The 25,835-nt window shown below is 40.5% G+C and overlaps 2 protein-coding genes and 1 long non-coding RNA gene across 9 annotated transcripts in view; 2 read left to right on the top strand and 1 right to left on the bottom strand.

The window, feature by feature from the left end:
- Positions 1 to 11,877, top strand: part of TAX1BP1 (Tax1 binding protein 1) — a 66,309-nt gene extending 54,432 nt beyond the window's left edge. For all 7 annotated transcript variants that reach the window (XM_080386497.1, XM_080386498.1, XM_080386492.1 and 4 more), the window contains 3 exons: positions 269 to 417; positions 10,227 to 10,312; positions 10,972 to 11,877. In XM_080386497.1, coding sequence (XP_080242623.1) covers positions 269 to 417; positions 10,227 to 10,312; positions 10,972 to 11,173 — 437 coding nt within the window. In that variant the 3' untranslated portion in view covers positions 11,174 to 11,877. The remainder of the gene's footprint in view (positions 1 to 268; positions 418 to 10,226; positions 10,313 to 10,971) is intronic.
- A 1,245-nt stretch (positions 11,878 to 13,122) lies between these two features.
- JAZF1 (JAZF zinc finger 1) overlaps positions 13,123 to 25,835 on the bottom strand; it is a 195,502-nt gene continuing 182,789 nt past the window's right edge. Inside the window, exons 4-5 of the mRNA XM_080386506.1 lie at positions 22,534 to 22,703; positions 13,123 to 15,455 (exon numbers count right to left, since the gene is read on the bottom strand). Coding sequence (XP_080242632.1) covers positions 15,279 to 15,455; positions 22,534 to 22,703 — 347 coding nt within the window. The 3' untranslated portion in view covers positions 13,123 to 15,278. The remainder of the gene's footprint in view (positions 15,456 to 22,533; positions 22,704 to 25,835) is intronic.
- On the top strand, positions 22,712 to 24,417 carry LOC308063475. The gene is made up of 2 exons (XR_013927975.1): positions 22,712 to 23,932; positions 24,149 to 24,417. It is a non-coding gene; the product is annotated as an uncharacterized lncRNA (long non-coding RNA).

Genomic DNA, 25,835 nt, shown 5'->3' with positions numbered 1-25,835 from the left:
TTCAAAAACAATGGCTCATTTAATGCAGATTAAGTACCAACAATCTTTATACTGGTGTACAGAGCCTTTATTGACTGATGAGAATCAATAAAGTGCCTTTATTTTGCTGATGAGAAAGAAACACCTATTGAAAAAGGTAATTTCTATTGTTTTGTATTATCTAAACTAAAATGTATTTTAAATTTTGATTTTTAAATATAAGGTAGCGCATCTGTAATCTCAAAATACAAACTACTGAACAAAGATGCTCTAATTAATTTTTCTTCAGATGGAGCAGATGGTGCTTTTAATCCTGATGAGATCCAAAGACCACCTGTTAGAACTTCCTTTTGGGAGCTAGAAGATGATGTAGTGTGTAGTCAGCCTTCACGCAATCTTAGTCGGCCTGATGGTTTAGAAGATCCTGAGGACAGCAATGCAAGTTACCTTTTTTATTAATTTTTTCTTGATATGTTTCCTAATGAGTAATCAAGAGTTGCACATAGGTTTTCAGTATCTGATAAACCTTATTTATTGTTTGGTAAATCCAGAACTGATGTTTTCTTTTCCCCGAACAATGTTCTAGGTGAATTTTGCTTGTTTTGAAGGAGAAAACACTGCACGTCTGTTGATCATAATATACTTGTTCCCCCAGTCTCTTGAGTTACTGACAGCTTGTGTTGGTATTACGACAAGTAGCTTCTTAATCTCTTTAAATACTAAAGTAGAAATATCCAAGTAACCTCAACCCATTCTGATTATTTTTTTTTCTCTCCTGTGTGGTAGAACATGGGCTCAAAATGTAGCCGCTTCTTGTTCATTTTATAGCTGTATGTAGGAACTAAATTGTAACAAAACAAAGATTTAAAGGGTTCTGATGCTAGTATTTTCAGTTAAATGCTGGATGAAAATTTGTATCATATTAGATGCTTTATTAATCTCTTGTTCTGTCTTTTGGAATTCTGCATTTATTAATTTCAGTTTTGAATGTTTTTTGCTGGTAGACATGTATTTGGAAGAGCTAATTGACTTATCTAAAGCGGATTAAACTGAAAGTGACAGATTCTCCCCCCCCCCCTTTTTTTTTTTTTTTAGGGCTTTGTGTGTTTTAAGTTGGAAATTGGTTAGCTTTTCTTTTTAGTACAGTTAACTAGCACATCCTGTATAAAAACATTGGCTTCTCTAATAAACTGGACTGTATGTCTTCATTTGAACAGGAGCAGACTTACTACTCTTATTCAAAGTACTCTGGCACCTTCAAAAATATTAAACAAGAAATACCTTTCCGCAAAGTATTGTGCTCTTTGCAAGTACAGTGGTATCATGACCTGTTTCTCATTTAGTCTAGTTTGCCACATTTAATTGCTATTAACCTTTGCAGAAACTGATCAGTGTTCAGACAGGCATGATTTTAGCCCTGGTGCTCAGCACCTATAATGGAGAAAAATGTATTTTTCCCTCCTACCTTTTGCCCCCAGTGTCCATTACTGTGAATAATTAGAGAAACTGTCAGAACTTTTGCAGCCTGTTCAAGGTCTAGAATGTGAGCTTAATGCTGTTGCCCACCTTTACTTCACATTTTGCATATTAAATCTGATCATTCTTGATGTAGATATTACGTATGACAAGCTCTTCTCTTCTTTAGTCATCTGCTTCAGTTTAATTAGCAGTGCGTTCTTTCTGATCTATGTGCTTTGCCCTCTTGCAAACCCAAGAGAAACAGTGCTAGAGTCTTGTGCTCATTTGTTGACACAGCTTGGATTTTTGTAATGAGATGGAATATAACAGACTTAAACAAAGATCAACTTGAGAAAAATTGCCTTTAAATCAAATTATTCATACCTTTATTTTTTCGCTTCCAAATGAGAGACAGTTGCTTGCTCCTCTCAAAAACAGACTGGATGTGTAGTGTACAAATTCACATGGAAATTAATAGTTGCAGGAAACTTTCTAGAGAGACTTAGTAATATGCCAAAGATAAAACAGTTCTGATAGAGTATTTAAAGAAATAACCAGGGAAAATTTTCATATACGTTGGTAACTCAGTATAAGGCGTGCCTGTCATTTATGCAGAAGAAACAGCAAATACAAAGTGATAAATATGAAGAGATTACCGGTTGTTGTACTGGTTTTTAAAATAACCTGTTTAAGATGTAGTTCTTGGCATTATTAAACCATTGAGATGTAGAGAGCCTTTTGTTGGAGGAGGATTTCCTCCCAGAAGAAAAGGATTTGTAGCCTTGCTTTCTTTATTACCATTTTCTGTCATCTTCCTTTCCATCCTCTCCACGTTCCTATTACTACCTGTTACGTCAGTTTAAGAACTTGAGGGTGTTGTGGTCACTGTCACCACTTCATGGCTGCTTTGGTGGTGGTGTACCTGTGATGAGAAATGTCTACATTATTTAAGCTGACACATCCTTGAGACCCTGGGCCAGTACTATGATGCACAGGAGAATGAAGTAGGGGTTGTATACACACAGTGGCCAACGGACTTATCAGATATGACTAAAATAGGCTTTTTTCAGTCTGTAAGGTAAGAATAGGGAAGTCTGTGCATGCATGTGTGAGAGAAACTTTGTGACTTGCTTCTACAGAATGAAGGCTACAAATGAATGGGAGCTCCTTTCCTTTAGGATATTCACCTAGCCTAAGGGCTAAGTCATCAAACTAGAGGGGGGTCTAGCAAGTCAAGCTTAACCTGCTGTAGTTGCTGTTTATGTTCCTCTGCAGTTGAGTAACTATATAAAGAATCTCAATGACAGAGGAGAAAACTGGAATGCTTCTCCCAGAGGTGTTTGCTGGATGGAGAATTAGGTATAATTGCTTCAGGCCTACAGACCACATCTCTGCAGTTGTTACTACCTTGACCATCTTTCATTGTAAATGTTGAGTTTCGCTGTTTCCAACTGCGGCATTGTCTGCGTCAGCACCACAGAAAGAATCAAGTGTCTCTGTGCGTTTTTCCATTTGCATGTTTCCACTTTACATGTTGATAGTCCTTGATTTTTAAAGCCTTTGCTTTCATTGGACCCTTCCAGCACTTAAACTACTTATGCAGCATTATTTGTGCTGTGAATTGACGTGAAGAGGAATACCCGTTTTCTGTTCATCTGTACTCTGGCATTAGCTCAAAACAAGGGTCTCTTCCAGTTTGTTCAGATTTTTATTTTGCCTTCTTACCCCCATTTTTTATTTCTTTCTGAATATTGTTTTTTCCTTGCTTCTGCTAACTTCAGCCATGTTTGACATGTGGTAGAGGTGTTAGATACTGACTTTCTAACAGGTTTTTTGACAATTGCTTGGGATAAGATAGAGATCTTAATAAATTCTTGTTCTAACAGGCAGCCGACAGCTGGCTCATCAGCCTGATCATGGCTGCAAACTGGTCACTAATCCAAATAAAAAAGAGAACATGAGGTGATGTGGGGGGAGAAGTATCAGAGGGAGTGCAAGGCGAATCCAGAGAAAGTCAGGATTCCTTAGCTCTTTTGTTTCTTGTGTGGTAAAACTTGATTCTTCTAATTGAACTGAGGGTGTTTTTGTTTGATTTGGATTTTTTGTTTGTTTTGTAATGCAAACTTTCTTCATCAGTCTTGTAACAGACTTGTTTGAGATGCTGAGTTTACTTTTGCCTGAAGGCATCTTGTGTTCCTGGGTAATGATCCATTTTATCTGCTTTTTGTCTTGTACTGAAAAGATCTAACTCGGGGTACCTAGTCTGCAGTGTATGAAAAAAGGTCATGTTTCTATTCTGTGTCATTAGACTTGTAAATCGCTTTCTGGTATGGATCAACCATAGTTCTGTACATTAACAGAAAGGTGGTTCTCTATTTCCCTTCCCAATGAAGAAAAACTTGTCAATCTGTTGAGCTCATGTGGGCTGCCATCATGTGTACTTTTTAGCAACACACCTTTTTAATCTCAGTGAGCCAGCCTTGGTTGATCTTCCTACCTATCCTAAGGAGGGAATGTGAGACTTTTAATTATATTAATAGATTAGAAGCGTGGCACAAGATGGTAACTATCCTTTTGGTTGGCGATGGGGAAGAAGGGTACCAGCTTAGTCTGTGTTCGCTCACTGCTGCTTCCTTCCTCCACCGTCAGGAGTTCTGTACGCTCCTTAAGAGCATGTTTGGCCTAGTGAGGCAGGGTTTTTTGCATAGCTGTATAGTACTGGATGCATTGCTAGGGTTTGTTTCATTCCCAGTTACAGAAGGAAAGACATCACAGATGCCCTGAGCTCACTTTAGGAGGATTATTATCATGCTGAAGTTGTGCATGAATTACTTTTCCTGGGGATGCTTCTGTACCTGCAGCTAATCATTTGATCTTCAGTTCTGTGGAGTACAGCTGCTATCTTTGTAAGCCTCTGCAAAGTCGTTTTGTCTTTCCTACTGATAAGCTACAAACCTCTCAAGCTCATGATTGAGATGGTCCTTTTGCTGAGGTGTTCGCTTCAAATGTGACCTGAACTTGGTTTCCACATTCCGAAGGAGAACACTGTTTGCCCTTACCCCAAGTGTAGTAGGGTTCCCTTTCTGAGTAAATATATTTTTGTTACTGGCCATTATTTTGACTAGTGGTGTAAGATCAGGTGATGGTGATACTCCTGCTATACTGAAACTTATGCTGCCTTTACTGTCTCAAGTTACTCTGAGTTGTAGACCCAAGTAAAGATACATCTGCAGATGTTTCTTTAATTTTTGTTTGTTGCTTTTGTGTTCCAGTTTAGTTTCTCCCAAAATTGTTTGTTTTTTTTTTATTGGGAACAGGCACATCCATGTATTTGGTTGACATGACAAAACATCAGTTTTGTGTGACTTGAAGGCTTTCCAAAATTCTTGATAACTTTTGCTTTTGGAACTCATAGGCCAATTAAACCATGATTTCTGAGAGGGATAAGCTGGTCCACACAGTGGTGATTTTGTGTAGAATAGTTGACCTGCCACAAGTTCCTGCGTCATCTACTCAGCACTAACTTTCCATTTGCTCATGCTCCCATAATTGACCAAAATGTATTCATTTGGAGCAAATAGTTTCTAGAAGCAGGGTATGTATGGGAGAGATCCATAAACAAAACATATTCATATTTTTAATGCTGAAGTGTGAGTTTTAGAACTGTAGTCCTGATTACAGTTGGCAGTAAGCCCAGAATAACTGTCCTGAGACTCTTAAACAATGTTGTTAGTCACAGTAAATTTGTGGGGGATGGAGAGTGTAACTTTTGGCAACTGACAACCAGGTCAGAATATTTTTTTGAGATTAAATCAAAGTGGCCTTTATTCTAGGAAAAAAAAAACCCAACAAAACATTACACTTTATTTCCCTGATCTTACCCTGTCAGCCAATTACTATCTTTTGTATAGGATAGACATGTAAGGAGCTGTTGGTATCCAGGTGCCTCTTGGGACATCAGCCTGCTGGCAGAGAGGTAGAGAGACTTGAGAGAGTCTGTTTGATATCCCTCCTGCAGCAGAGCTGAAGCACAGAAAGAAAACGTACTTTTCTTCCCAGTTTACCTGCACTATACATTAGCAGTGTGCCTGTTCATTTATTATTTAAAGCTTATGGTGGGTATCAGTTTGCTTACTGCTGCGTGTTAAAACGATCTGTAGAAATTGGAGAGGGGGAGTGTTCAAGTCTGTGGCTTTTGTACAGTGTCACGCGGCTTTGTTTCTAATTTCTGTTTGGCAATCTTGGAACTGCTTACAGTTGTGATTATGAAAGTAGTACGTGAGACAAAATGGGTTAGTTTTGGTAAAACTAGGTGGGTTGCGCTTATTTCTGCCAGTTAATGTCTGGCTTTCCCTTCTTCCTCTTCTAGTGGCACCCCCTCCCCCACCTCCTTTTTTTTTTTTTTTTTTTTTTTTTTAACCCATGCTTTATTGTGTAATACTGTATTTTATCTTTATGATTCATGCAATCTGTGGAGCTCATTGTGGCAATTGTAAAGAGTCAGAGTTACAGCCCAGTCATAATAGTTGTCATGATGTTAAAGGCATATTTTACAGTTCGTTAACGTAATTATGCAAACTTCTAAATTCAGAAGGCCTGGTACTTATATGCTACATAACCACCTGGGCCAGCCTGTGGGTACTTGATCCCAGACTCTTAAGGACCTGAGGCCACGTATCAACTGCGTTACATCACTGCAGGGCACTGTAGAGGTCTTTGACTAAGTACATGCAGCCACATCCCTAGTCGTCAGTCTGGAGTGCAAAAAAGCTGGGTCTGGGTCTACACGAAGGGCAGGTTAAACTGTCTCTTTCTCAAAATCCTTGGATGGAAGCCCGTACTCCCTAACTTGGATGACTTGACCGTGGCGTCCTGAGGGCAGGCTGATGTCTGTGCTTAAAGTACAGCATAGGCTGAGCCATGGAGTTCTGGTGTACGGGCAGTTACTGTCAAACTTGTTCTGTAAAGCAGCTTCAACTGGACTTATTTTGGCTTTTGAATCTTCAGGACATGGTTTGTTTTACCACGAGAGAGTGACTGGGTTTTAAATGTTGGGTTGTAAAGCACGTGTAATGCCATTTAGAGTAAAGAGCATATAACTGGTTATACTAGCTGGAAGAAACTGGGCACTGAGTGATTGTGAACGCAGATGAGTAAGATCCGTCCTCTCTTCGTATAGTTCCATTTTACAGGGTACACTTTAGGAGTTTTGCCCATCTTAAATGACAGACAGTTGTTGGAGTCCAGTACAATGGGATATTTTCAGTGTTTTCCAGAAGTTCCAGGTTACCTGAGGGCAGTGCATGAGAATCTTTAGTTATTGGTGATTGTATTCTGTATGTAAAGTTCTCACTGTTAATGTTTGACCGTTCTTTAATGACACGGTAATCTCTGTATGCTCGCTATTGATTTGCATTCTTCTTGTTTGGATTAAGCATAACAAAAGGTTAAGAACTGATCTTTCTTTATATACTTGGCCAAGAGCAAAAGTACACTGAAGAGTCAGGCTTTCCTTATCTTAACAGCATGATATCAATACATATTTAGTAATGTCATTTTTCTGTGGTGCACAGTTTGGAAGCTGCTATAAGGAACACACAGTATGGCTTTTACAGTTAATTGAATTGGGTCATGAGAAAGCTATATCCTTAGGACATAGCAAACTTAATGTTACTGTGACATCAGAAAAGCCTTTAGGTTTTGGGTTTTTTTGGTGGGTTTTTTTGTTTTTTTTTTTTTTGTTTTTTTTAAACTGTTAGTTACTTGTCCTTGCCTTTTGGCCAAGCTAGCAGTTACAAGGCAGCAATGCAGGATATAGCGTGTGTGCCAGTGTAGGGGAAAGCATCATATTCTTTTTCAAATCAGTTTTGTGAAAAGAGGAATGAGGAGGAATGTTACATTTTTACAGGGTAGGGTATCATACTTGCTAGAAGCTGAAAAGGCAAGAGATGTAAACAATTCAATCTTGCCAAGCAACCAGCAGTAACCAGTGGGGTTTTTTGTTTGTTTGTTGTTTGTTTTTTTAAAAAAGAAAAATAGGGTGGGTAAAATGCTGAACAAATAACTAAATTGACTAGTGAATGATGTGAAAAACTCACCCAACCTATTAACTTATTAAAGCTTTACGTAAGGTGGACAAGCGGTGCTGACTTTTTTTTTTTTTTTTTTTTAAATGGCAAACCTTCATATAAATCGGTTTGCATTTTGTTGATTCTAATTAAAACCTTTGGTTTCCCATGTACTGTGGTTGGTAGAGCAGAAATATACATGTGGGGATGCTAAAGCAGTCTGCTTCTGCTGACACAGCTAATATAAATGGATGGAGGGTATGGGTAAGATCACTTCTACTTGAATAATGTGTTACATGAACATATTTCATTTGCCACTCACTCAGTCCATTTTAATCTTTGTGTAATGCCTGCATAAAGACAGAGAGATTTCCTTTTCTGACAGAGAAACTAAAATTTCTGTGGTATTTTAACACTTGCATGGAAGATGGATTACTTGGGAATGATGAGTTCTGTTACAGTTGGGCGTTCAGGTCAGGGGTTTCTCTCAGGCCTTGTCAAGCCCCTTTCTAAAAGCTGGGTTTTGTTGAATGCATCGATAGTTTGGAATGGGAAAAGACAGACATCTCCATCATGTTAGCCACGTAATTTAGGTTAATGCCCTTATAGACTAAGCTAATATTTAGCATTGTTAAATCCAGACTCCTTACTCAACTAAAATGAGTAACACTTAATACAATGAATAACCTTTGCATTTGTCATTGGGTTGGCTAATCTGTCCTAAACAAAGCTTACTTAGGGAATTTGAGGCTGAAGAGCCCTTTCACCAGAAAAGTACCTCTTCCACCTTCGTCTTGTAACCAAGTATTAAGTGCTGTGACAAAAATGCCTTGTGTTCAGGTAACTTCAGTGACAAACAATAAAGAATAAGACAGTATTTTCTAGGGATTTAAATATTAATTCAGCCTGTGTTTGTAGTGGAACTTTTTTTTTCTTAAGGAAGGTACATACTGATTTTCTCAGATAAGTCCTGGTCTGCTTACAGTCTGGTTGGTACTTAGCAAATCTGTCATGTTTTTGATGCTGTATATAAGCTGTAGCATTGTAGCACGAGTACTTAAATAGTTTTTCTTCTTTAATACATACATCCTATCTCTTCTGTGATGAAAGGAACAAATAATACTTAAAAACCCATATGGCCTTTTTACTGCAGGTGCAAAGCAAGCAAGTTAGACTGGAAAATATGTCTGTTGCTAGCATCTGTCACAGCCAGCCCCGCTATTTGCTTAATGGAAATGTTAAATGGTTGAAACTAAACAGCTGTTGTCAGGAGAAGGAAAATATTGAGGGAATCTTCCCATCCTGCCCTGTTCCATTAACTCTTCATAAGGACAAAGTATGTTAGCCTAGAAATAAATGTGTTTGAATATCCATATTAGCTATCTGTATGAAACACACAGCACGTATGCTGTTTTATATGGTCCCTTGCACATCCATTTTTGAAGATCAGCTAAATAATTATTAATTCTTGTATGTAAGGTGTTTTTGAAATGAAAAGTATCTAGGAGTTGGAGTTTCAAAAATCTTGCTGAATTTACTTGTATTCCCTCCTTGAAATGAGGTTTTGTGCTTGCATTACCTAATTGCAAACCAGAACCAAGATGCTGTATATATAGTTTGATATATAGTTGCACAAAGAATGGGTTTAGAAACACAGTTCTGATTTTCTTCCTTCTCCTTCGACTTACTTTTGTGCTGTTTTCTTCCACTGATCGTTTGCTTGCATCACTGTTCTATTTAAATCTTAATTTGTAATAATGTAATCACAGAATTAAAAAAACTAACCCTAAAATCTGCAAAATGTAAGTGTGCTGACCCCTTGCTTGTCAGAAGGGGACTCTTGGAGTCCAGTCACTGTAGCAGGTATTCTTCATTTTTCTGCTTGAGAATTCCCCGCTGCGGGCAGCTTTCTTTCTCCTTTTGTGAGAAGTGCGGAGCAGCGTATTCCCTCGAGGCCGACCTGCCTTCCTAACCTGGTAGGAGCTCTGAGGCAAACCTGCTTGTCCATCAGCAGAGCGATCCTCATCAGTGCCTGCTGCAGCTATTTATGTGCTGTTAGTGGCCCTGGAGGGAGAGCGCAGCTGACAGAGCTGATGAGAGGAAGCAGCCGAACTGGGCAATTTAGCTGACGTGCCTGACGGCCGCGTGAAACGTGACATGCTTGGCTGGTGAGAGCGGTGTAGGCAGATCACTCACACCTGACCGTTGGGAGGCAAGCGTGTGCATTAAAATCGATGTCTCTTTTCACCTTGCTGAAATTCAAATTGACGCTTTTTTTTTTTTTTTTTTTGAAGGCTGACTTGACATTCTATTGTCTAGTTTATTTTTTGAGTTTCAACTTTCGATCGAACGCTAGTACGGTTTGTAGTGTGGTGCCCTGCGTTCAGTTCAACACAGGTTTTTCTGTTCCGACTTCACCCCCAGGCATTAACGGTGAGGTGACCAGCATGTCCTTAGCTCCTGCGTTAGCAGAAGCATTCTGGCGGTGCCGGCACAGAGTTCTGCTCTAGATCCGTGGTCAAAAGGCAGCCTGTGCTTAGCTTTTAACGTTCACAAACCATGTCTCCCTTTTGTATGCTGAAGTGAAACTTACGCTGCAGAGATGGATAAAATTTACCTTTCATTTTATCATGTTTACGCTTGATAGCAGCAATGCATCTGGAGGGGAAAAAAAAGCTGTTTCTAGAGGCTATCATTTAAAATACGTCCTTTTTTTAATAGGATGATGACAACGCTGCTCCTTCAGCTCCTGATCCTCCAAGTCTTCTCTTGCATGAACGTGGAACGGGTTTCTGCTTTGACTCCAGGTAAGCGTTATCTTTTATTGGTCTTTAATGGCATGGATGGGTTTCTGTGTAACTGGAGTTTTTTACTCAAGGGTAGCGGAGGGAGATGACAGTTAAGCATTTTCAATCAGTGTTTGTTTTACAGTTAACTGTCAGAGAATAGGCTGGGCGAGTGGGTAGGCTGTTTGTGCTATACCTTATTTTGATGGAATTTGGACACTTTTTTAAGTAAATGAATGAATAACTTTTGGTTTTTTCCCCTCTCTCTTTCCAACCTAATTGTGAACCTAAGTTTAGAGCTTTTATAAAGTGTTATGTTTGCTAAGAGCAAGCATTTATGAGCAGAGTGAGTGGTTTCCCATGAAACTGCTTGGCCATTAAGACATTCACTAGATTTGTATTCAGTGGTAGCTGGAATTATGTCAAAATTATGTCGCTTTTAAAATGCCAGGTTATTTTGGAATTCCTGCGTAAAACTACTTTAACTGTATTGAGCGCTTTCAGCAAAATACATTTAAATTAACTGTAGGATACTTGGTTGAATACAAAGCCTGCTGAAATGTAAGCTTGCAGTAAAGCTCTTAACGTCGGTGGCAGCAGGATCCTACTGCTGTATTTCGTTTTGCAACGACAGATTAACTAAGTTTCCTTTTTTTCTTTCTCTCCACGTCCTCGTGAAGTTTCGACGTGCACAAGAAGTGCCCTCTTTGCGATGTGATGTTTCCACCCAACTACGATCAGAGCAAGTTTGAGGAGCACGTTGAGAGCCACTGGAAGGTGTGCCCCATGTGCAGTGAGCAGTTCCCGCCCGACTATGATCAGCAGGGGTTCGAGAGGCATGTTCAGACGCACTTTGATCAGAACGTATTAAATTTTGATTAAATACTTTGTTTTGCAGTGTAGCTTAAAAACCTCACCACTCTGAGTAGTCCAGTTCTGGAACAAAGACAGTGCAGCTTTTCTGTAACAGTGCAAACCTCCGATTAAAAGCTAATTAATATACTCTAACGGGAGCCGTGGTAAGTCGTGGCTGTAAGCTGCTGTTGGGTTATCTTCTTTCTCTACCTAACGTTATACTACAAAAGAAAACAACCAACACCCCCCCCCCCCAACACCCCACCTTGTTATGTAGCTATTTATTTCTTTTCTTAGTAGAATTTGCAAGGACACAGGGGTGGCTTGGCCTCAGAATAAATGAGACCAGCTTCATGATGCTCTTCAGCTGCGTAAAAAAAGTGTCACCTTAACACCTCTCAACCGTGGTAACTGAGACACAATTAAAGATGTAATGATCAGGTGTTTCTCCTAGCAAATTTGTGTAGTTTTTCTTTGAGTAACAGTTAAATTGGAAAGTTACATTACTTACCCTATGAAAATATAGTTTTCTAGCACATTTCTGAAATGTAGATGCATGTACTGTGAGATTACATGCTTGCAACAAAGGAATGGCAAATACTTCAGTTTTACGTGTAGAATGTTTGCCTTGAGGGATAATGCTACATTCAGTAGGTTGTACCTTAAGGCAGTATTTTTGAGTTGAAAGAAACTGCTGTGCTTAAATGTCTAGAAGTAATTGTTTGGTTTTTTTTTAAAAACACCATTGCCATTATGTTGCAATTGCATTTGGTAGCAAATACCGTTATATTTTCACAACTGAATTGTGTTCCTTTTGGCTTAGGGCTTTTAAAACCTTCTGCGTTTTAACTTTATGTATTTCTTTCCAGTAAGTAAACCCATGTGTGTGTATCTAAATATTTTATATTTACTTTAACTGTATTAAGTAAATCTGCTTTCCACTTGTTGTACAGTAGTCTTGTTACATTAAAAGCAAAATTATTCATGGAGTCAGTGGTCCTTTTTTTCCCACTGTTTTCATTCGCAAGTAGAAAAGAGTTTAAGCTTTACATAAAGTAAATGGCATTCCGGCTCTGTACGATAAACTGTTGCTCACATTGCTGTGTGCTCTTTGTTTGAGAGGGAGCTGGGGATTAAGGCTTTGAGTAGCTTCTGCTGGCTGCAGTTCTCTTGCGAACACAGGCGATATCCTGCGCAGCGCAGGGTTTATTAAAAACTGCGTGACACAAACGGCGTGTCTGGGGTAGCAGCTACTGCGTTAGCCCTTGCGGAATTGTTAACTGTGAGCTTTATGTCAAGGGATGGTCTGAGGTCAAGGCATGCAAGTGCTAAACAAATGTTGTCAGGTTTTTTTTGTCTTACTGTAACTCAACAGCATAAGAGAACAGGCTGTAAACCCGGAATATTGTTGGTTGTATGAGTAAAGACTTGGGAGATCTCTGGTTGGTTTCCCACACGGGCAGGACAACCCTGATGGTGCCAGAGCAGGGACTTCTCTCAGGTGTGTGTACACAGGCAACTGCTGCGCAGGTTTCCCTGTTGAAGCAGCTGTGCCAGGGTGGCCGTTTCGGTACCTTGCCCAGGGAGTGTGCAGGTATGTGACAGAAGCCAGCCACCCCTACCCCATCCTCACTGAATTCCGGTTTTAATTTCTCCTTTTGCAGCGACAGCCACTTTGCTTCCGAAAACCTTCCTTCAGAGGGTTTGCTGCCATTAAGAGGGGGCTGCTGTAGCACTGACATGAGTTTCATCTGGTGCCCTGTTGTGACACTGGAAGAAAAAAGCCTGTGAAGCCGCAAGTCCTTTTGACTGATTAAATCAAAGGCTGCAGCATTCTGTGTAATTTCGTGCATAATGGTGTAGTGCTTAAGTTGCTTCAGGTGTTTACTGAATACGGAGTTTGATGATAGCGAAGTAGAATAGACAACTAAAAGACAATATGCAGCCCAAGAACTTCAGCAACGAGCAGAGCAGTCTTTCTAGGTCAGAGGCAGTTTATTTTAAATGTGATTTGATTTACATTTATAAGCAGCTTTCCTGACAGGAATTCTTTAAGTTGCCTTCAGTTCTAAAACAAACCTCTGTCACTTTCAAACTTAAAGTACTTTGTCCCCAACAAAACATATGAAAATATAATTTAAAGCACACTTTTCACAGACACAGTACAATACATTCACTATACACAGTATAACAAAATAGTCCCATCTTTACCTGTTTAATAATACTGTCACGATGAATAGGTAAATAGAAACTGGAATTTCATTTTTATAGTTGAAAGGAATTTACATGCAACAATGATGTTTTACGACTGTTTAGCTGTTGAACGAACTTACCCAGCCTGTAGTTTCTTGCACTAGGAGCAGAGCCAAAACGTAGCTGTCGGCCAGATCTGTTGCCAAAACCGCAGAAGGTGGGAAGCGGCCGCCTGGGGCCTTGTGTGTACCTCTGGCTCTCATGTCTGGATCATCCTTTAAACCCAGCTGACAGCACTGTACAATGCAACCACGGTCACCTCTAGGATTTGAGCAAGTGATGCTTTATTGAAATTGGGGTGTTCTAAACACTCATTAGGATGATTCCTAAGTGTTTGTTTTAACGAGACTTTTACTCTGCTGGAGGATAGGTAACTGTCATCCTTACAAATTTTTCCTTTAAAGCTTTGGAAAAAAGCCAGTGGGAAAGCTCATTCATCCTTTATCCGAGCTTTCTTTTGCACTTAAAAGAACAGGAAGTAAGCAAGGCGATGGCTGTGCTGAACACAGCGAGTTCCTCCCTAACCCTCGCCATGTAGGAGTGAACGCCAAGAATAGCACTTGTGAGAGAAGAATGCTCAAGGCAGGATGGTAAGAAAGAAACGTTCAGGTATGGTCCAGACACGAAGCGCTCTCACGTTGGCTTTTGTTTTAAGTCAGTCTCTGACCACCTGCTGCAAGAAGCACTTAATCTTCAATAAGGCTCGTATGTCATATTTTAGCAAAATTAATCATAAAGCTAAACAGACACTTCCAAGTGGAATGCAGCTACCTGCAATGAGAAGCAAAAAAATGCACAAAGAAAAATCTCAAAATACAATGAACGTGAGGGAGAGGCATTAGAAACTCCCTTAGCACAAGTAATAGACCTCCTTAAACCATGCGTGGAATTTTGAATTTTTATTTGCAACCACAGGCACATCCTCGTACAGTAGTTGCAAGAATTGGCAACACATAAAACATTAAATCTGTTGGCAATAGAGAACTACAAAGTGCTTTAAAACTTCATCTGAGATGAAGATAATTGTTTCTCACACACACATAAATTTGCACTTAAGTATTTCCAAGTGTCTTTCTAACAGATAGTTCAGGGGTAAATATTTAGTTGGACTAGGATATTGGTCCTCAAAAGTTTGATGGGCATGAACATAATATGACATCTTGTACAAAAAAAAAAAGTAATTTCTAACACTAACGTGATTGTTTACTAGATCGAATGGTAAGATTTTCAGCATTTCAAGAGGGAGAAAAAAAAAAGATTTGCAAGATAATATAAAATACAGCAAGCACACCTTTTTATGTATGTTATTTAAGTATGAAAATATTTTTAGCATATTATGTTAAACATTCTTTCTTATTTATATTTCCATTACCTAAAAGACTTGCTACTCCACTGATAACTCCGTTATGTAAGGCATGTTAACTAGAGTTTGACGAGGGTGGTATTGTTTTGGTTTTGCACACACAGTGACAGATGCATCAAAAGTCTTCATCACATTACAATCTCGAACAGATGTCAGTGCCAAGCTCTCCTCTTCTCACTCCTATTCAACACTTCAGTACAACTAAATATGCAATGCCCCCCCTAATTTTGTGGGTTTTTTTGTTGGTTTGTTTTGTTTGGAGAAAAATGTTCTTTAGAACCTATAGCTTTTATAGCACCTTATCTCAAAGTAATGAAAATGGGTATGATGATTACATGTGCAAATGTACAAAATCATTAACTCTACAAAGATACATCATTCCAAAATTACAGAAAATTTTAAAGCATGCATTTAATTTTTTTGAAGGGTTGCTGAATGCTTCCCCTGAAAAAGGTGGCTGTTCTCAGAATCAGCAACTGCTGGTGAGGATTTCTTGGCACATTTGTGACCAGCATGTTATTGCTGCATCTTCCTGATAATCTCAGCAGACACGGGGGGATGGAAATTGATTGTGTGGTGCCGCAGGCCCTGAGCTGTCTTGTAACTCTTTCCACAGCGACATTTGAATGGTTTGCGTACACGGATTTGTGTTCTGTGGCCATTCTTGGCGTGGTACTTTATACCGTTCACATTCTGTGAGTGAGAAAGTAAAATGTTAGTGGTCAAGTGGTCTGACGATGGCTTAGCTTCTAGGTAAAAACCGAAAATTGATTGACATTATGGGCAAAGTCACACAAATTGCTAGTAACTCCCACCAGGTGTTACATACGTGTTGCGCTTCCAAGATACAAGGTGGGACAAGAAGGAGAATAACCTGTGCAGTTCTAATGTAGGAATCTTCCCTGCCCGGGTAGTCCTGATTTTTGTGTCCTGCTGTATAGCACTTTCCAAAAAATACCCATTTAATGAGCTCACACATGGATGTTCTTTGCTTCCTGACATTTTTTCATAAAGCATTGACAAATTTTATTCAGAGTCAGTTGCAATTAAACAAAGAATTGGCATGAAGACTCCAGTCACACTGCTTCGAAAGCCGAAGCTACCCCCACCCCCACCCCCCATCATGGTGTTTGTTCCGTTTTGTGTCATTGTTTCTAGATATGTCTTTAGGCACCAGCAAACTCTGATAGTTTACACATTGTCTCCAAAGAATTAACTGCAGGAAACACTTAAAGAGTTACACAGAGCACACACTTAGAAAATAATGCAGAGAATCTGTCTTCAAAATAGCTATTGTTTGGGAATATTCTACTGCTAAAAGTAGAGCCACGATCTCCACTAGTTTGGAGAGGAAGAGCGAAGGATGGCACCACAACACTTGCTGTTACACTAGCAAGGTCAGGAAACTGGCAACACTTTTGCTAGATTAGTCAAGAACCTTGCTAAACATACATCAGAATTGTACCCCTGCCCCCCTTTTCACGCATTTCTGGCAAAATGGCACAAGCTGCTGTGAACAACCGCTTTATGTAGGATTTGTCTTACTGGTGTCTCTCTTATCTGCTTGAATTTTTGGATAAATAAGAAACTGTCCTTCATTAGAGCTTCTCCTAGGAATAAACGAACGAAGATGCCAAGACAGCTTGCGACTAAAAGATACAGCGCCAAGCCTCTACTCTGTCCTCTTGAAAGTTTCCAGTTACGTATCTCGGGGTTTTTAAAAAACTATTAAAAAAAGCTAAAATCAGTTAACAGCCTAGATATTAATTAACCCACTAAATCAAGTTTTAGGGATTTTGTCATTGCTGAACCACTGCCTGGTGTTGCACATAATAAAAAGTCCCCTTGGCTCTTTAAGCAACAAGTTCTGTTTTATCAACACGCAGCTTACAGTAAGCGTAAGCTCCAGCTTGGAACTTGCAGCAATTAGACAAGATTGACAACTTATTTAAAAAAATGGGGGGGGGGGGGGGGGGGGGAAGCCTTCAGTAAACAGAACAGAGCTACAACTCCTAAAACTTCAGAAGCCTGTATACATCAGAAACCAAACCCCAGAAAAGCGTGAGTTCAACAGCTTCAATACCACCCTCCTGCCAACGCTTGCCTTTCTCCTCCCCTACTCCTAACCCGAGGCATTGAGTAAGAATCTCAAGTGGTATGTCCCGCTCCCACGAGACTGTCCCCCCGTGTCCCTGCTCCAACCACAGCTCACAACAGCAAGCAAAAGAAGCATAAGGAACTTGCAGCTCCTGTGAGGAAGGTAGGGAGGACTGTTACTGCAAGAGAAACAACCCAGTCGCCTGGAGGGCTACAGTGTGCTCATCTTACAATGCAAAATGCAGTTCCGTATTTATTACAGGTTAACTGCCATGGCAGCAACGCATTTTTAATCTTTAAGCAAAAATAGTGACCTGGTTTCAACCAAAGTTGAGTGTGGTGCTGTTCTAGTCAGAACCCTGAATGCCCTGCGCAGTCTGTACTGCTAAAGTGGCATTTTAGGGCAGCCTGGGTGCCTGGAGAGGTTGATTTGTGAAAAACCTTTACAGAAAAAAATATAGCCTAAAAATCCACCCTGGAAAAAGGGTATGGTGCAAGGCTGCAAGCAGCTGCTCTACCCACAAATGCAGGTTTCTCTCCTCTACAGCATTCAGGCACTGAATCCTCACTTGGAAGTTGCAAATCCAGCCCCAAACCTGTTCTTTACACCCTTAAAAATACCGGACAACTGCTGCACAGCTGTCATCTGAGACGGAGACAAGAATCTTCAGTCTCCAACACAAACCAGACATCGATACGAGCCTTTAGTGCAGGTTACTTCTGGGTGAAAAGCATTCAGAGGAGGCAGAATGCTGTACCGCCGGGACAGACGGGAGCACAGCAAAGCTACAAATCATCCTTAAGAGCAGTCAAGTGAATTCCCTGTTAAGTAACCTGAGATCCTGAGGCAGCTTTTAGATGGTTTTGCACATCGTCACAACCTGTTGGGGTGAGGGGGCCAGGAATGTCACTGGATGGCATGGGGACTGTCATAAGGCATCTGTCAACATCTAAGTACCGTTAAGGACCTGCACCGGCAAAGAAGAGAAAAGCTGGCGGTGATGTGCTAAACTTTTGCTGCTGCAGTAAAATTTTCAAAACAAAGCTATCCCCAAACCCAATACACATTCTGGAAACTACACAAACCTGTTTAGACTTTTAATGTTTGTAAGAAATCACTTCAAGACACTTTTAAACCAGTATAAACTGCTACAGATGCCATAAGTCTGCAATCACGGTTATCCTCGCTATTCCATTCCAATGGTACTCTTCTCCTGACCCAGATTTTTTAATGATCCAGTCAACCTCAGGTACACCATGTGCCTTGATGAAGGGAGAAAAGTACTTTCAGGCAGAAAAATTTAAGGAAATGCTAAACCAGAAACCTACGTGGGATGAATTGGGCCATGGAAGGTTTGAAAAATAGTAAACCACGCAGAGTATGAAGAGTTTGTATAACATGAAATTTGATCTGTACTCCTGTCTAAAAGAAAACTGTTGTTTGAATTACAGTTGATTCTTCAGCACTTTTTCCACTGCTGTAATGTAAACACTTTGTTGTGTGTCTGGACTGAGTTTGTTGAGGTATGGCAAAACCCACTGCCAAACTCGTACATCACTTTTATTGTTCTGGTCACTTTATTTACTCTCACAAATGATTGAGGAAGAAGATGGCAGTATAGAAGGGCACTTACAATCTTAAACAGGAGGAAACAATTATTAACCTGGGACCAGATCAGGAAGAGATAGAGAAGTTCAGACTGGCACAACCTGGTTTGCATGGCCACAAGGACACTTGCTGGGCAGGGACCCCTGTGTGGCCACACTTGTACCACGAAGCCGCTGCACTGCGGAGAGCTCGCCACCCTGTTCAAGCAGGAACAGAGACATCAAGGATGGTTTGGGAGGATTTCTCGTTTCAGACTTGGACATTTGCAGATGTTTTTGTATCTCCTGGCTCTTCCTCCTGAAGTTTTCTTTGTGGGTCCTGTTCTCTTTGCTCAACTTACAAGCTCTGGCTTGCTCCTTTCTTTCAAGTAAATTCCCTTCTTCCCCTCTCTCGCGTCAATATTCTCCCTCCCTAAGCTCTAGTAAGTCTCACTGACCTTAGATCAGCCTTACCAGGGGTCTGTCCCACCCAACAGGCCTAGGACCCTCATCCCATTACCTGCCAGAAAGACAAGCCCAATGCCTCGGCGTTCCTGGAAGGTACCACTTCTCTTGCCCAAAGCCAAAAAGCAGTCATGCATATAAGCGATGTTTCGTACGCACAGAAATCTATTATTCTTCCATTACTGCATTTGCAGAAACTAGAAAAATTATGACAAATACTCTAGGGTTTTCTCTATAATAGTATCCATGCATCATTTGTGGGTGGGGTTTTTTTCTGTATCTATTACGTATCAAACTTAATTTGCTCTTTGGAAGTTGCCTGAATAACTTTCTCTACATCACATACACATTTTGAATGTCCTTCTCCAGAGCTACAGACCAAATAACTGGCACACATAGGTAGTATTGAATAAAAGGCCAACTAATGCCACCTTCATCAATCCACACTTCAGCTTCTATGGGTAGCATTTTGCAAAGCATGTTAACTGCTCAACACCACGTGCTTCTGGACAGGACACCAAAACGTGGATGTAAATCCAAAATCTGGTGAGGGTGAACTCCAGAGAAACAAGGCTAAGACCTTGGTGTTCCTTTGACTCATGCAGATGATTTTCTACAAATCAAATCAACGCGTCAAATACAAATCATATGAATAAAAATTAATGCATAAACAGCAAACTGTAAAATACTTATAGTTTGTTCTCTAGGTCAGTAAGCATAATTAGAGAAGAAGAAAGCAAGCTTCAGAAATTAGTTTCAGAGGCTTGTGTTTGAAGCATGTAGAAGCCAGCACGCTCCAGATTCATTTAGCCGTTTCTGCCTATCCCACAAACAAATTTACGCATCGTTAAAAAAACTTTTTTTCCTCAGAATCTTTGGCTCCTTAAGAAAAACTGTGCCATACTATATAGAGCACCAACACATATTATAAGCAAGCAATCTTCTTTCTGAAAAAAATAAAAGTTCCTGAAGAACAACTACATGTTTACGACTCACTTCTGCTGCACTGCCTGTGGGAAACTGCCAAGAGATAGCAGCTGGGCAGGAGGCCAGGAGGGTCTTCTGATACTCATCTGGGCTTGTGTATAAACATGTTCCCATTACAGTTTCCATTGTCCGTCCCAGCCCATTCCTTGGGAGTATTTGTTGTACTCATTCGTGCCTTATTTACCTTTCCATAATGACTTTTCAGCGCAGAGGCCGTCTTTTACCCTTGTACATTGTTTGCAAAAAGGAGCCCCATCCCTACTGGGTCCTTTAAGCGGTACTGTAATACAAATAACATACCTAAAAATAACACTTTTGCTTCTCAAACGTACGTCACCTCAGGCCAGACAAAAGAAAACTGTGTATATCCTCCTTTCCTCCTCGCTCCCTAAAGGAATGCATCCTTTCTCAGCCGTAAAGCGAGCCTGGCAATTACTGTATGTGCACGTCCCTGTTCCTGTTTGGAGCACTATAATTGTTTTACAGCCCTGACTGTGATTATCCAATACCTACCAGAAAATCCCAGTGCTTTGATCACAGGACTCCCTACCCAGCCTCTGCAAATAATTCATCAGAGTTGGGGGTTAAGCAGAAGGAAGATGAAGAGGAAACAAGCAACACAGCTGACACAAAGCTAAAAGGAAGGAAACAATGATAAAAATGTAAAAAGAAAAAAATCAGGCCGAAAAGAAAAAAGGAGGAAACAGAGCCCACAGAAAAGAGGAATGAGGTGAGCCAGAGTTTAAGGACATGTGTTCTGCTATCAGGACGAAATGGAGACGAGTCCCTTAGGAAAATATGGTACTTTTCATTTGCTGCTGTGCTCTGTCTGTAGCCTCTCTAAGGGTTGTTAATTTGCTCCCCGCCCGACTGTTCTAATATTAACGGTGTACAAGATACCCCTTAGACAATCCTCAGCGTCTGAGATGGAGGTAGTGAGATAGCAGAGGCAGGCAGAAACAGCTTGCTTATTTGGGCAATAAAAAGACAGAGGGCTGGCAGTCAAACAGAGAACAGACAGGATATAGCAAATTACAGGGTTCTCCTTCTAGCCTTGGCCATTAAGTGAATGTTTTCTGCAACGCATAGATGCCCTGTGGGCACAGTGACTTCTAACGATCACCATGGCTTGTTTGCTTCCTGAGCTAGGGATTTAGCTTTTATACTACAGCCTTCATCTGGCACAGCTTCTACCACACGCAAGAGAAGTATTAATCCTGAATAACACGGGTACATCTGCAAAGTAAGGCTCGCAAATAGTCCGAAAACATCCTGCCCTCTGCCCTGCCCCTGGAGATGGTGTCCAGTTTTTCCTGTCACCGAAGAGGAGAATAACCACTACATAGCCCAGGCTAAGCTCTGCAAAAAAAGACTTGGTATGCCACTAAGAATTGAGCACGCTGCTTTCTTGCTCACGTTTTAAGGAAGTATTGTCAGTATTAACTGATCTGTACAGGAATCTGCTGCTATGGGAGCTGCTGCAGTCCAGAACAGCTGCAGCATTACTGAAACACGTTTTCATCCACTACATGGTTTCATGCACAGTTTATTCATTCTTGTCACAACTGTTTTATCTCAAATGTTATTGGTCTTCCTATATTTCTTTCATATTACTGTTCTCTTTTAAGTCCCTACTTGTCAGTTATTTAAAGGAGAAGCCATAAAATAAAACTAGTACAAAACCAACCCAACCACTACTGCTTTTTCTAGGGTATAGGTCAGTGGTTGAATTTTCCAGTACTTCATGCAAAAACTTCAGAAAATGATCTAGAGGAACTGTGCCAACATGCTATTTCTGTTCCCAAATGTCAGTGACTATAGAATACCATACTGAAGTCCAAGCTGTTCAATACAATTTCATCGGTCTCTCCACTGGTTCACGTGAAGCCACACTCCTGTCCTCACATCATGGCATGTTCTATACAGTCCAGCTCAAGGTTCAAAGTTAAAGAAGTTTCACTCCCATAAACAGACATAAATTTCTCATGATGAAGAGTATTTAAAAGGGCAGGGGTCGGAATTGTTTCCCAGTGTGTCACACAGAGGGATGCGAGCCCTGCACGCAGGGCAGATGCGCTGACGGCTGTGCAGGGGACAGACACAGGGACTCAGATCCAGAATTTCTCCAAGGCTCTGCCTTCCTGAGGTGACCTCTGACTTGCAAAACATTAACCGCCATTTCCTGCACATCACCTTTACCAGGAAAAGCACCCAGGGCACAGTCTGGCACCCAGAGCCAGCATCTCTAGCAGTTAAGCGGAGGAATTCATTCTGGCACGGACGGGCATAAGCTTTTTATTTAGTGTCTCTGAAAGAGACCCAGGAGATTATTTTGCTGGTAGTACCTTCTGCATTCTGCAGTTAATTTGTCTGAACAACAGAAAGCTAGTTAAAATTTGTACAGCAAAAGAGTCGCTATGTAATTTCTCTTGACAGATAGGGCTGCAAAAGGCTACATCCTTTGTAAAACTGGTAACCTGGCTGTGCTTGAAAGGAAACCAGTGAATAAAACGTGTTCTCTGCTAAAATACCACACAAACAAATGCAAAATGTCTATTAAATGAGAAAGGTACAGACTGATTTTCGAGGCTCCCCCCCCCAGTGGGACATGAGGTAGGTCTGCACTACTGCTTACCTTATATCTTTTTTTACATCCAGGAACAGGACAGGCAAAAGGTTTCTCGTCCCCTCCATTCATGCACATTGAACTAAGGATAGCTTCAGAGCTGATAGCGCTTTCTGTAGTCCAGGACTCATCACTGTCTGATTCTTCATAGTCTACTTCCTCCTCATCATATTCACTACCTAGAAGAGCGGGGTAGTGAGATAAAACAAGAATAAATAAGAGCACAGCAAGATAACACATTCTGCATTTATTACATCAGTTACAGTGACTTGTAATTTCCCCACTTTTGTCTTTGCTGGAAGACAGTTATTTTTAATTTTATAAACCTATCTTTCTTGCAGTTATTTATTCCTTCATAAAGACATCAGTGGTTCTTTTTCTAATAACCAGGACAGGCATTATTAATATATCTTCATAAACTGCTAACTGCGTGGCACAGAAAGTTCAAAGGACTGATTTTAAAATGCAGTTTCATTACTCCTCAAACACCAGGATCCTTCCGTCTTTCCCAGTGCCCAAACAGCAAATGTGGTCTGTGTCCCGTCCCCCCCACCCTGCAATTAAAGCTAATTTTAAGGCTTTTCTTTATGCAATACAATACTGAAGAGCGTAATTCTACAGATCATAAACAGTGTAAAATAATATGTTGACAAGTCCTAATGCATTTACTAGCCCTTTGGAATTAATAGGAATTATAGCACAACATTAATAAGAATTATATTGTAGCAATTACAGTTGTGAAATTCATTCCCTCAGGTGTGGGGATAAATTGCATTGTGTGGCTGCCCTGAACAGACCGCATTATGTTCCAGATATGCTATGACAGCCATTAGAGCAGCTGGTGCTGAGTTTATTTATTATTTTTAATTGCAATAACTATTAATGAAATCCTCTGAAGAAGTTAAATGTGGAACAAGAGAAATTAGGAAAGCAGAATTCCAACTATAAAAATACAGTTAAAAGAAAAGAAAAAAAAAAAAAAAAAGCAGGGGAGGGAAGAGCCCCAGCTGATTAAAAAGAAAATATATGCACAGAGGGGGAGAGAGGGAAAGCCGAGGGAAACTTCTGTGGTGTCAGCAGGAGGTGGTGCTGTGTTTCCCCTCCCCTTTCTTCTTTCCCTTTCCCAGCTCTGCTAAATTTTATCCTTTCTGCTGAAAGACGATTTGGCTCCCAGTGCTGGAATAGCTCCCGTTACTAAAGACAGTTATGTGACACTTGCATGGCTCTGTTTGCTTCCCCTATATGCCCTTTAAGTGCATGCCTCTACGCAGCTCTACGCGCCGAGAAGAAAATGCAGACAGATGCCTCACGGCGCTTTAAAAAAGAAACGTCCCGACTTTATGATAAAGGAAATCTGTGCTGCAATGTACAGTGGGGTGTCTTTGGGTTTTTTTTGCTTCTGCTGCAAGTAAAGTACACACCTATCATTTCAAATTTTTCCCTTCAGCTTCCCCTTCCCCCAGTCCTCTCCCTCAGACTCGGCACCTCTCCATCACTGAGTAAAAACGCGTGTCAACTGGTAGCTGCAAGTACTCAGGGTTCCTGAGCTTTAATCAGACACTGTAAGTTCGCTTACAGATGTCAGGCTATCCACATTTCTTTCCTGTGGTTTTCATCTGTACAGGGTGGTGCGCAGATGAGGAAAGATGGATGGTTTCCCACCGTCAACAACTGTCGACATGAGTGCACGCACACATGCTCTGCAGAACATCTGGAAAACTCTGCCCTGCTGACTGCGACTCCTTATCCCACACCAAATGAGTGAAAGCCAAAGAAAGCATTATTGACCTCTTAAAATATTTCTGAACTCTAGGAACAGTTAACCTAAAATGAAGTTAAGAGTTGTTATAGTTTAATTAACTAATAAAAAAATGGAGGCAAAACCGCAACTCTGCTTCTACGATTTCCTGCCCTTGATTGTATCTTGATGGAAAAAATTCCTCAAGCTGTTCCTTTCAAACTTTTTAGCTCAGTGGGGTGGTTTTTTTTTTTAAGCAAATGCAACAGAAAACCCTATTGTAAATACATGTATGCACTCCTAGGATGAGAAAATACACAACAATTCCAAACACTGATACCAACAATTTCTGTCATTATAATTGCCCTCCTTGTAAGCCCCCTTAAGAGGGGGTGATTTCCTCCCAAATAGGATTTTGTCCTCCCAAAGAAAACATCATTTGAGACTGTACAACATCTACTAAAGATATCGCTACCTTTAGCGATAACAAGGAGAATGCTTTTATAAAACAACAATCGGTGCTTTATAGAACTTCATATGCAATATGGTACGTAAGGGAGAAGATAAACAGAACAGTAGGGAAAGACGGTGATCATTGCAATTACGCATTTCCATTAGTTTTCCGGTACTTTCAGGGCATCCTTTCAATTTTTCTAGTAACTTTGTACAGTAAGACCCAATAGTGTAACAACTTTTGTCTTGCAGGTAGACTCACTGAAGGAGAGAGACAGAAGACACCAAAATGCCTGCATAAGCATCTGTGAGATCAGACCATCCCTGTGGTTTTCTTTTAATTAGCTTACCTGAACATAAATGAAACATTTTGTCTAGTATAGTTGTTTAAACAGCATAAGCTAGTGCTCCGTTATTCGAAGTTTTTATATTCAGACTTATCACTACAGATTTTACAAAGAGGACAAGCTTTTTCAAGTGTGAAAAACCATGTAAATATATATTTCTTCTTGCACAAAACGGTAATACTAATGGTACCAAACACCTGAAAGGCATATTACTTTAAACAAAGCTGGAACTGCAGTCTATCAGTGCTTTTATCTAACAGCGTCCTACTGAACTAAATTGCTTGTTCTCTCTTAAAAAGAAATAAATTAAAAATCCCTACAAGAGGGTCCTGGAATAAAAAAAATTGCAAAAACCTTACTGTCTTGAAAAAAATAATTAGCAATAAAAAAATGATCCTTTAAATAATTATGTTGTTTCAGTTGTCATAGAAAAAACAACCCTGCTTTAGTCAGGCTTTTAACTGATTCTGCCTCAGAATTTAATTTCCTTGGTTGTCAATGTCTAAAGGCAGCAACCCGTGTGGTGCCTCACTGACTGTGTGCAACACATTAGAGAGGGTCGAGGGGGGCGGGGGGAAGAGAAAAAACAAAAAGCACAACACACAGGTTGGTGCTGCCATAATAAACAGCCCCTAGATGAGGTATTTTAATTAAGTACTGTAAGGCTGAGGACGGTGGCTTTGCGAAGCCATTCCCACGCCGAGCAGGAGTCCCTGGACCCGTCAGGTGTCCGAACTGCCACTCCAGCTTGGGGCAGCTTGCCAGGGTACCAG

Source organism: Falco punctatus (assembly GCF_963210335.1).
Source record: "Falco punctatus genome assembly, chromosome: 4".
In the NCBI taxonomy this organism is placed as follows: Eukaryota; Metazoa; Chordata; class Aves; order Falconiformes; family Falconidae; genus Falco; species Falco punctatus.
This window is presented reverse-complemented; position numbering and strand designations above follow the sequence as displayed.